This window comes from Lichenostomus cassidix, chromosome 3, assembly GCF_008360975.1.
Source record: "Lichenostomus cassidix isolate B80296 chromosome 3, HeHo_3.0, whole genome shotgun sequence".
In the NCBI taxonomy this organism is placed as follows: Eukaryota; Metazoa; Chordata; class Aves; order Passeriformes; family Meliphagidae; genus Lichenostomus; species Lichenostomus cassidix.
This window is the reverse complement of record NC_139483.1, coordinates 31138139-31150471: the sequence shown is the minus strand read 5'-3', so window position 1 is coordinate 31150471 and position 12333 is coordinate 31138139. Positions and strand designations below refer to the sequence as shown.

General features: G+C 35.7%; 1 protein-coding gene across 12 annotated transcripts in view; it reads left to right on the top strand.

Annotated features, from left to right (window-relative positions):
- Positions 1-12333, top strand: part of CEP170 (centrosomal protein 170) — a 94734-nt gene that overhangs the window by 19060 nt on the left and 63341 nt on the right. For all 12 annotated transcript variants that reach the window (XM_085055162.1, XM_085055161.1, XM_085055160.1 and 9 more), the window contains exons 2-3: positions 5381-5526; positions 10386-10475. In XM_085055162.1, coding sequence (XP_084911288.1) covers positions 5422-5526; positions 10386-10475 — 195 coding nt within the window. In that variant the 5' untranslated portion in view covers positions 5381-5421. The remainder of the gene's footprint in view (positions 1-5380; positions 5527-10385; positions 10476-12333) is intronic.

The following is a 12333-nucleotide window of genomic DNA, read 5'->3' as shown; positions in this document are numbered from 1 at the left end:
TTACTTTGCAAAATAATTAGGTGTCCAGAGATATAACAGAAATAAATGAGACCATTTGAACAGCAGAATGTTGTGTGAAACTAGGTACTTTAAGATGAAATGCTGATGGGTTTGGAACTTAAATATTCGAGACTAAGATATTTCAGTGTTAAAAAAAGCTCTCTACAGTTCCCCATTTACATGAAACCCTCTATACAGCTACTTGTGGAGATTTTACCATAAGTGTTAATGAATTTCTCATGTGGTGGTGTTGAGCATGGCAGATGAAGTCAGTAGGAAGTTAATAATTCAAGAAAGGTTTTTAGTGATGTGCAGTAAATAAGGCACAAGCTAATCAATTGATGAAGAGAGGAGAAAAAAATACTGATTAACTGACTGTTAAGCTCTTTGTTTTAACCTGAGTACGGTAGAGTCTTAATTAAAATATGTGGTGATGTAGTTAAAGGTTGTTTTCTAATGCATGTATGTAAGTAGGTTAATTGTGACTGCCCACAGAACACTTTGTGTGTTACACTACCCCACTTCAGAGTGTTTTACAGAGTAGACAATGTTATAGTGCTGTTTACCACTTATGACTTCCTGGGTTTAAATCAATTATCTTTATAGATTACTTTTTATTATCAGTTGTATGGATACAACAATCTTCTCAGGGTTGTAGTCACCTTCGGTTTGATCTTTCCTTTCTTTGGCATAGATTTCTCCATTTCAGTCAAAATTAAAACTGCTGGCACTGGTATTTTTTATTACATTGGATAGTCAATAAAGGAGTCACGGTAGGCACTTTTCCAGGGAGTGTTGTTTGCTGGTAGCATTTCTTTGTGACTTGGTTACCAGCTTCAACTTCAGGTCTTCTCCAGTCATTATTGCTGCTCCATTAATGCTCCGTTAATGCTCTCATTTCTGATTTCTCCCCTGCCACGGCTTACATCTGACCTTTACCTTTCTTGAGTCCTGATTCCAAAATCTGTCTAGCTCTGGTTCAAGCGTCTTGTCCTGGTGTGGTGGTGTTCTCTCCCGTGTCTTCTACCCCTCATGTTTGTTTCAACAGTGGATGGGTTGAAAGTATTGAGGAAAAGATGCCTTATTTTAGTTCCTCCTAGCACTATAATACTAAAACAGCATGCTCCACAAATTTATTTAACTACCTCTGTATTGACAGATGTATTGAGAGAATTTACCTGTGTCATAGTTGCATGAATATTCACAAGGAAGGTTTTCAAAAGCTGCTTGCTTGTCCACATTTGGATGGATTTGCACAAGAGCAATAATACAAACTGGTAGGCCTCCTGCCACATTTCAGTACCAATTTGCATATATGAGGAAGTGCTAATTTTTTTTTAAAGGTAATGACTTAGAATATTTTGGTCTGACCTTGTTTTAGAAATATTTGAGTCATTTCTTCAGAAATTTCCCCAAATTTACTAGGCAACTGTATGAAAAGGTAAGCTTAATTTTAGCAAATATTTTAGCAGCTGGAAACTGGAATTTTTAAGGGCAAATAATGGGCAGCAAAGGGCTTCTGGCTTTGTCAGTACTGTGCCTCAGCTTGGTGCAAGGCTTTTTTTAATGTTGTTTTAAAATATTCATAAGTAAAATTTGTTGTACAGTAATAGGATAATTGTGTACCATTAAAATTACACTATTTTCAATCTTAATGTGGAGGACTGCAGTGGTTAAAAGTTGGAATTTCAGACATATATTAGGTTTAATTTAAATTTTAAACATAGTTTATTTTTCTCTGTAGGATTTGTCTCAGTGTTCACTAACAGTTTCTTGGAGCTGCTTTCAGTTACAGGCAAATGCAAAAATGTAGACTGTAAAATGCTCAAATTTGAGATTATTAGGGATTATTATTTGCAATAATATGACTGTATCAAAACTATAATCTTGGCAGTGTCTTTAGACATTTGAAATTGGTTACACCCATCTCTTGGCTGCATAATGCAGGACCTTAGTTCTTAGGAGTGAGTTATATCTACAGGGATGATGCAGCCAATTTCCCTGTTGCTGCATCATCTGTTTCAAATGACTTATTACCCACACGTTCATTCTGACCTGCTGGTTGCTGCCTTTTGAAAGTCAGAGTCTTTCACCATAAAAAGCTGTTTCTTCTGCAGACAAGGAAATATTTTGCAGCCGCAGTAGGTGTCTCAGCAAGTGACTTCCAGGTATCTGGAGTGAAGCTTTGAATGATCAAGTCTTGATGAAATGTTTGTTAGTTTGGTTAAAGATTACAACACAATAATGCCATTTTAGTCAATATTAATAAAACTGAATGCTTCAGCAAAGCATTTAAAATTCTTTTTTTCTAGGGTAGCAATATTTTTGGTAAATACTTAATCTGAAAAGTGTAGTCTGGAGTAAGACAAGTCCATCTGGGTCAATATTTTGTCATGCATAAGCAAAGGCTAGGTAAGGACTAGAGGTTTTTGGGTAGGACAGTGAAACATCACTAGAACATTTTCCCAGCCCCTCAAAATGCACAGCACATGCACTTCCTGGGCTGTAAGTGGGGTCAGTGCATGTAACAGGCGTGATAATAAGCATTCATAAAAGAAAAAAAATAGCTTTTTGAACCCTGCATAACCTTTTAGTATCGATAACATTTCATTGCAAGAATCATCATGACCTAAATTTACGCTGTGTAAAATCACACTTCTTGTGATGATTTTGCACTTGTCATACAGTAATTTGATTTGGCATCTCCTAGGCAGTGAAGCATCTTTCATCTTTGTATTGTTCAGAATACTACAGCCAGAGTACTTAAGACAGCAGTGTATTCAAAACATTGTAAGCTTTCATGAAGTTCTTGGGGTGCAGTGTAATTGTCCATGTACTGTCCATGTGACTGATAAGTGTGCTGTTCCATATCAAATATTTAATGCACTTTTTTTGTTCTGATATTAACAGAATATCCAGTTGCTACTGAATCCTGTTTTCAGACAGTTTTGGTATGTGGATTCCAGCATAGCTCTGATCAAAGGCACTGGTTTATTCTAAAAAGTACTTTAAAATAAAATATGTATCTAGGTTGATGGTTCATCGCAGTTGAGACAGCAACTGTTTGAAAAGAACAACATTATTAAGTTCAATGGAAGTGGTGATGGACTTTTAACTACAAATGTGCTGCCAAGCTGTGTGGCAATGATTGCTCTGTATAATACATTTTTAAAAATTATTTCAGGTAGCTTAATTTAATCTGTTTGTTGTCAAGCTTTATCATTTGTGGTAAGTTTAGTGCTGTTTTTTTTTCTAGCTCTAGTTGCTGACCTACTTGTATGTTTAATAAATAAAAATAGTTTTTCTCCTTGAGAGACAATCTACCTGTGTAAACTACAACATAGTTTTTACACAGAAATTTTGCCAGTTTTCTAATTTTTTTATATCATTTAGAGATTTTCATATGAATTTCCAATTAGAGCAGGAAGGCCAAATGGCGCAAATGGAATTATGATAAACAGATGGGAGATTTTAAAAGGTATTTAAATATAAACAGAATGAGGAGCTTTGAAATTGAACAGCATGTTTGCTGTCAAACATCCGTTTAATTTACTTGTTAAAAGCTGGAACCTAGGCTGGCCATTCATGATCCTTCCTTTTCCCTTCTTAAAAGGAACTGAAAAATGTCATTTGATTGACCCAGTTTATCTGTTTGTTTTAAACTAGATTAAATTAAAAGTACATATTCATTTCCTTCAAAGGTGCTGAATAATCCATTTTAATTATTAAAACACGTATTTAGTAATTACTTCACTTTAGATTTTATTTCATCAAGTTTTTATTGTAGATATAATTTTTAATCTTTTTAGTTTCTCGGAATAAAATATATTAGAGATGCTGTATTACTTCTCTTGAGTTGGAGAACATTACGTGGGCTACATTTCACATGAATGTGTTGTGATATAGCTGTGGAAAGATAATTCTATTGTAAGTGTTACTATAGAAGAGAATACTATTGCAATACATATTTGCTTTTTTACTGAGCAACGCCTTAGCACATGAACTCATTCTAAATTCTTCCATATGAATTGCATTAATTTTTTTAACTGGGTTGACAGCTCTGATGCTACATTTTACCACCTGACATGGGATGCTTTTGACTAATTGTTTTGTAAATATCTGCTTTGTCATGTCACATGCAGTTTTGAATTAAACTTAGTTATCTTTACATGTTTTAGTAATGTGTAGTGTCTCCTTGATTGTAATTTGTCTGGTGGCATAGTGCTGGCATTGTAATTTTATTCAGTGTTTCCATGTTAGCCTTCATTTTAAGGACCTCACTGAATTCTTGGTATTATTCAAGAGTATACTCAAGTCCACTACAGGCTTATGTCTGCTTACAGTGCATTTGCTAACCTTGCAGAAATTCACTAATTGACATATAAATAGAAGAGAAATGCCTGCTATTTGGTACCGAGAGAAAAGCTGGCTGGTTGCTTTTGATTTTCTTTAGCTTGTCTTTTAATGAATACAGTGTGGTTATGAATGAATGAAATAATTGCTTGGGCTTGCATTTTCTTTAAGAGAGATTTGGAGTACTCCTAAAGGTTTTTTCAACTGTTAGTCATTGAATTACTTTGAAGAAGCTTTAATCACATTTTTTGTCCAGTTTCAAGTACATAATACTATGTGAAGAAGTTTTCCATAAAAGATTTTATCCAGTTTTATGGCATTTTAAATAGCTGTGGTTTTTTTCTTCTGTTTTATGGTGTACGTTGGACTTTTTATTGAAAAATAAAGTTTTGTAGGAATACTTCTTTTGGAATTGATACTTACAGTTACCTTTTAATTTGCTTATTTTGCTCTTTTTTGTTTCCAATATTAAATGCACACTGTTAAACTTCCAAGATACATGTATTATTGTGAAAATCTGAGATTAAATAAGAAGCAAAAGTTCCATTAATTGAAAGCTCCTTAGATTTGGTGCTGTACAGAGGATTTGAGTTTAAAATCAAATGAGGTAGTTCTTTTTCACAGGAAAATGTAATGGCAGACATGCAAGTTACTTGCTGTATTTTGTGAGTGTTCGCCACTTTGTTTATTGGTGTGATAGTGAAGCATTATTGTAGCAATTATCTTGGTAATAAGCGGTCAAATGCTAAAAGCTTTCTGACAACTTGACATACGACTTTGGCATTAGCTAGCTGCTTGTTCCTTTTGCAGAAGGTTGCCAATTAAATTTGCCTAGTTGCATGAAGCAGAGCCTGAGAGTATGTAAATCTGAAGCCTGTCGCTTCCAGTGATTGGTGGATTCAGTACATGCTATTGAGAATGCTGTATTTTCAGAGGCTTTTTGTATTCTGCTCACAGTGTTTGCTGAGCAGAAACTGTAGCTAAAAATAACTGAAATGAATTTCTCTGTCTCTCTTTCTCACTGCAGGATGACGTAGCTTTGCCAAGGATTTATCAGCTAAGCAGAAAATGAGCTTAACATCCTGGTTTTTGGTGAGCAGTGGAGGCACCCGACATAGGCTGCCACGAGAAATGATTTTTGTTGGAAGAGATGACTGTGAGCTGATGTTACAGGTAATTGCATCAACCTTCCATGTGCAACTGCTCAAATTGTGAACTTAATGACCAGCTTCATGCATTCCTTTTGAGAAATAAATTTCCCAGATGTTGGGGGAGCAATTGTTTTGAGGAACCTTTTCTGTCCATAGAAAAAAAATCAGTTTAAATTTATTGCCATCAATCATACAGTTACTGGTTAAGTACAGAGAATCACATTTTTTTCATATAAGTCATATGCAGAATGCAAGAATAGAAGATGAAATAAATTTTGCAGTATGATCAGTAAAGTAAGTAGACTCTGTTCCATAAAATGTGATAATGTTAAGAGCACTGGATGCTTTTGAAAGGAGCCTTCTTTTTGCAGCAACTTGTAATCTAATTTAGTCACATGATTTGATGTAACTGTCCCCGTGCCCTGATTGTGTTGTACAAAGGAAAATGAAATTAGTAGAGAAGAGTCTTTGTCTGTCTCTAAGGAAGTTGACTGACTCAGTTTCAGTAGAATTGAAAATAGGCAAGTCAAAATAGCTTGAGCCTTCAGTAACTTCCTCAGCTTTGAGGATCACACTGTGGAACTCTTAGATGTGTGTAACTGTGTTGTTATGTAGCCATATTGCATGCACTCTGCCCTGTCAAAGCTGTACTCTTCTGAACTGTCTTTTTCTAAAATATATTTTTGAATGACTAGTGGTAGTATTTTGGGAGTTTCTTCTTAAATTTTTGTCTTTGTTTACAGTAGAACTCTTAAGAAGGTTGAATTTCAAAACTAATATTCTCAACCCTTCCTACTATTCAATAAGATATTTTATTTTGGATTTTTTGTGCCCTAAAGTTGTGTATGCAGCCATTTATGGCCAAATTAGAATATTGCTTGCAAATGAAGTGCCCAGAGCTGTAATCTTACATGTATTACTCAGAACATTGCATCTCTAGTAAATTGCATTTGGCTCTCAGCCTCAGAAGTCATTCAGAGGTTTTATTGGTGATGTTGGAAAGCTGTTGAGAATAGTCTTAATTTCTCTTTAATGACAGACAGGATGATATTTTGGTAATTTATGTGGGAAGTATTAAAAAAATCCCAGACGAAACAAACGCACAAATAAACTCACCAACATCCAAAATAACAACAGAAGAAAAGAAACCAAAAAAACCCACCCCGCTGGTTCCTGCCCAGTAGGTTATAATCCAAAAATGCTTTTATTTTACTAGTAACTTGTTTTAGAGGGCTTTTGTCTGTGAATAAGAGAGTGTCTTCTTTCTCCACTGCTGTGTGATCCATGGTTGATTAGTCCTTAGAGTGCAACATTTATTCTTTTGTGTTATATAACTTCGCCTTCAAAGGTAGCTGCCTCTTCGATTAATACTGTGAATAGATTTATTTACAAACATTATTTGTCGTGTATTTACTTCAGAGTTAGTGAAAAGAATCAAGTGGCCTGGCGATTTTAAAAAATATTCTTTTTAGCCTGCTGCTATGTTAGGTCTACATGCCAGCATGCCTGTAATGCCACATAGTTCTTCAGGGGGAGGAACCCAGCAAAAGAGAAGCTGATAATGTGTTCTTGTTCTGTATGTGTAGTTCTTTGTGCAGAACCTTCCTTTCCACTCTTGACCACTTGGTTGTTCTCTTACTGCAAAGCATGTGGACAATGCATGATAAAGAAAGTAGACTTTAATGCTTTTATTCATAATTGCTTGACAGAAAACATGTTATAAAAGCCTTAATGAAAAGAACCTCAACTCTGTTTCATGCTTGATAGATCTCAGATCTGTACCTACCACCATTGTTCTAAGACGTTTTGTTCACATATGGGAATATACATTTGCCTTTTTTAGTAAATATGTTCAAACATAGTGTGAAGTCTTCCTGTTTAGCTAGCTGCTTCTCTGCATCAGCCTGCTTGTGGATAAATACTATATTTACCCCTTCTTTCACCTTTGTGGTTGGAAATATTTTTGAATGTTGATGGAGAAATCATCTCCAAGAATAAAAAATCCACATTATTCACAGTATCAGGTATATTTGCAAAGAAGAAAGCATTTTTTTTCTGTATTCAACATATTTTCTTAGTAATCTGGATTGAATTGAAGAGTGTCTATCTAAAATAACACCAGTTACAAATTTGTTTTAACTGAGGATGGAGTTTTCCTCTTTATATTTGTATAGTTCTTGCTAGAGTTATTCTGTGATTCTTATTTCTGCAGTCATATATAAATCTTTTTACTGGATCTGGCTGGTTGGTGGTTTGTTTTTTTTTTTTCACAGAAGTCATTACAGTACTGTTTTTGATTTGTGACCAAAGTACTGTTGATAACACACCACTATTTCAGCTGTTTCTGAACAGTGTGTGTGCAGTTTCAAGGCATTCTCTCTCACTCTGTTCCTCCTTCACACACTTGACTGGGGTGTGCACAAAAAAGTGGAGAGGGAGCACAACCAGGACAGCTGACACAAACTGACCAAAGGGATATTCCATGACGTGTAATGTGTTGTGCTTGGCAATAAAAACTCAGGCAAGTGCTTTGGGGGAGATAGCCAGTGCTCAAAGACTGTCTGTGCACTGGGCTGCTTGTGGGAGGTGGTGATTGCTTTCCCATCACTTGGTTTGTTTTACTTCTTCTTCCTTCTTCCTCTTTGCTTTGGTGCTGACACTTGACCCATGAGTTCTTTCCTTTTGCTCTTCCTGTTCTATCCCACATCCCACTGGGGCAGCAGAGGGTGAGTGAGCAGCTGTGTGGTGTTTAGCTGTCAGCCAGGGCGCTGCAGTCATATAAGAGGGAATTTTAAAAGCCCTTGAATTTGAATGGAAGGCTGCAATAAGAAATCCAAAGGAAAAGAGGTGTTTAAAAGACTTGCACCATCTTTGGACAGTAAAGATCGGCTGAAATTAATAAAAAGTACATCCAGTTATATGCAAGGAATCTGAACCTGAGAAATGCAATGTTCTGCAGAATTTCAAGTGTTTCTGTAAAAGCCACAGACTTGAGTAATCATTCTTAGCATTTCAGAAGATGTGACAGTATCATGAAACTTTGAGGATCTTTTTGTGTCCTTTCTGTTTTAACTTATTTTTAATAGGATGTAGCACATAAACATAAATAAATTATTATTAATACAGTGTGTATTTGAATAACATTGAAAGAAGTTCAGATTTTTTTTCAATATCTTAGGTAAAAGTAGGTTAGTTCTTGGTGCATTGGTTCCACTTGAGTGTGGAAAAATGTAATCTCTGTTTGATACTGTAGGCTCAGCAGAACATGCACATCAATGAATTTCATTGTATTGAGATTGTTTTCACTTGAAAGGTTGCTAAGTTAGTAGAAAATGAACCATGTTGCTGTATCTTCATCTGCCATTAAAAAACACTTAACTGATGAAGTATATTAGTGCAGCTTGTATTGGCAGGGAATTTGTTCATTTGTCTGTCTCTTCTTTATTCTCTACTCTCCTTTGATATCCTATTGCCCCCATTATACACCTCAAGAATGCAGAGCAAGATAAAAGTCTAAAAATAAAATAGTAAATATAAGCAGAAGAACACTGATTTCACATCTTTGAGGAGAAAGCAAAGCAATCAAAAGATTGCGTGGAAAGGAAGGATGAGAAAGTAAATTGAAAACAAGAAAGGAAAATAATAGTATCAAGTCCCATGAAATGGAGAAGGAGTGAGGTGATAACTATGGGATTACAAGGAGAGAAAACATTTCCTTTGGAGTACTAATTGTTGTCCTGATGCCTTGAACTGGCTAGTGCACTGGTGAGGCAGGTCTCCTAGAACTGACAAATCGCAAATGCTGGTACACAGAAGTCACAGACACAAGTGTGCCACTCTCTGCACAATATAGTCCTGAAAAACGAGTTGAGTAGCAAGAGCAGAAGATGCAAACCTGAAAGCAGGAAGAATGCAGGTATAAGGAATTTGCTGCTATGCTATCAAGTGACAGTGCACTAGCAGAATTACTGGCAAACATGAGATAGAGTGTGGGCAGATGGAGAAGATGGTCTATGGTTTCCATTCACTTGGGAGCTCTTGTAGATGTCCAGGTGCTGACTATGTGCATGCATGAAGGAGACATGCATCCAGCCCCATCTCCCTTGCTTGCTGTCAGCACCTCAAGCTGCAGCACTTGGCCATGAGCAAGTGCTGAAAGAGGGAACTTGGCTGTCAGGGAGCTGCAGTTGGATGAAATAGTAGCAAGGATTGTTCCTCATCTGCGTGGTGATGTTTGGATGTGAAATAAAGAATTCATTAAATAATAAATAGATACTGAAGTGCTTAAGGAAGGACTGAGAAATTCAGAATTGATGGGAGCAGTAATTCAGGAACTGCTCAGACATTTAGTGATGAGGCTATAGCTAATTGATTCAGGAAATTGAGATCAAGGAGAAGCGATTTGAATGCTTGTATACCATGGTAATTATCTCAGATGCGTGACAGGAAATGGTGTGTTTCAGAGAGAGCAGCAACACCCCAGAATCACAGTCATGTTTTGAAAGATGCATGTAATTAAGGGGGGAGAGAGAGTAAGAAATAAAGGTGAAGTTGATGATATTAGATTAAACATCGGTGATACTAGAGTGAACTTAAAAAAAATAAAAACTTTGGATGAGATATATCTGAATCTGGCTTTTCATCGTATTTAGGGACCCATTAAGAAAATAATTATTCTGAATTAATTTTAGGATTCTGCTGTGAGTACCCGGAGTTGGGTTAGAGATTGTCTTTTTCATTCATGGGACTAACATTTTTATATTATTTGAATAAATGTGCTGTGTAGAAAGAAAATAATCACTCTATTCTAAGAAATAGTCATTACTGCCATCTTCATCTGGTTTTCAAATACCTTATTTTATTTTCTTTAATATATTTTAGTCACGGAGTGTGGACAAGCAGCATGCTGTACTCAACTATGATGCCTCTACAGATGAACATTTGGTGAAGGATTTGGGCAGCTTGAATGGGGTAAGTTAACATCAGAAATAGATAGCTCCCCAAAGTGTTCTGTATCTTTGTTTTGGGATTTCTTCGAGCAATTATTAATACCTTCTTAATGCAAGACTGGAAATGGGGGAACGTTCAAAAGGAAAGTGTAGTCTTTGCAGGGGTTTTCCACTGCACATTTTTTAAAGGCCTGCATTTAATTCCAGTAATAAGAGGGCCTCAGCAGTAGGTAAAAAGCTCAGAACAATAAAAAGCTCAGAACAATGTGTTATACTTCTGTATTTAAGAACTATAGGAACAAACAGAATCTTGAAACAACCTCAACATACTTCAATCTCTAAAATGTATGATTATGATATTGATTTTATTTCATATGCTCTTCCTTTTTCTCCTGTTGCAATGCAGAAAAGAATGTTAAACTAGTTCATATGTGGAAAAAATTAAGTATACAATAACCATGTTGTATGTAAACGTATTTAACTAATTCTATACTCACATATAGTTTTTCAGAATCGTTTTTATTAAAATCTCTATGAATAATTTGTGTCAAGTAATTACAAACTATATCAGGAAAAATCCAAAGTTATGAGAAAGTAAGGTTTCATAAGACATTTTACGTTTTAAGGTGTTTCTAGAAATTGCATATACAATAGTCTAGGTAGGCATCACTTTTTATAAAAGATTTTGATATTACAGCAGATTATTAAAACCAGTAAATTTGTCATAATTTTGTAGCCCTTTAGATACTTCTTTATGAACTGTATATTTGCACGTGTTAATGGTTGTTATTTTATAGCTTTAAATGTTTGGCTCTGTCATGACTATATACTGAATAAAACCATGAGTTCATCTGTGACTGCTTATTTGAATTAATATTTAGAAAGCTACTGATAGTGAATAGTTTTGTCAAATGCTTTAAAAAATAGAAGATAAAGAAGAAATCTCACATTACTGCCTTTTGATCTTGAAGTGCATTTCAAAATAAAACTCCTGTCGCTGTGTCTCTATTAGCTTTTCTGTGTTTTAAGGTAACTAACTCAGCCCTCCAAAGAGTCAGAATCTCAACTCTGTGTGAAAACCCCTGAAGGGCTATATCCTTTGAACAGCTGTAGACATACAAGGACTTTGGTCCTTAAATATTTAATATACCTCTGTATTTTCAAAGGCGGTGCGCTGTTTCAAGGCAGTGATGAAAAATAAATTCAGCACATAGAAGTTTTTTGCTGAACCATTTGCTTTTATTCCCTAATTCTGTAACTTCTCTAGTCAATAGGCACACCTTCAGATTTTCGTTGCCTTGTCACAGAACTGGAATTTAATAGAAATATATTTTAAAGGCCTTCATTCAACTCCGGTTTTGCCTCTGATAAAGAGCTTTCGCTGATTTGCTTCACTTGATCAAATTCATTCTCAAGATTGAGGTGAAGCTTCAGTTGCTCTAGAGCTGTTTAGTCAGAGACATCAAAGGAGCTCTTTCTTCCCACTGTTTTGGGACAAGGAATATTAAGTCTCAGGAGTTCAGTCTTTGCTCTTTTGTCTTCACTGTGTTTTCCTTACTATCACTTTCACACTGTGCTTTTCTTTCATACCTCTACCTACCTGGTTTCAGGTTAAAAGGGAAAACACATTATTTTTATAACACCATACCTAATTGTGTGGCAGAACGATGTATGCAATGCGTCAGTACCATGCAGTGAACTGCTAACTAGGCAATAATTCTTCTAGTCTAGCTACTGTTTCCGCTGAGAACACCACCCTTCTACCCTTTCTTATTTTGCATACTTCATCAAAAGATTCATTTTGCGTCTCCCCAGTTGGTCCCATCTCTTTTGAGAACAGATATATACTTTTCTTGGTACACAGGAGAAGTCCATTCTGG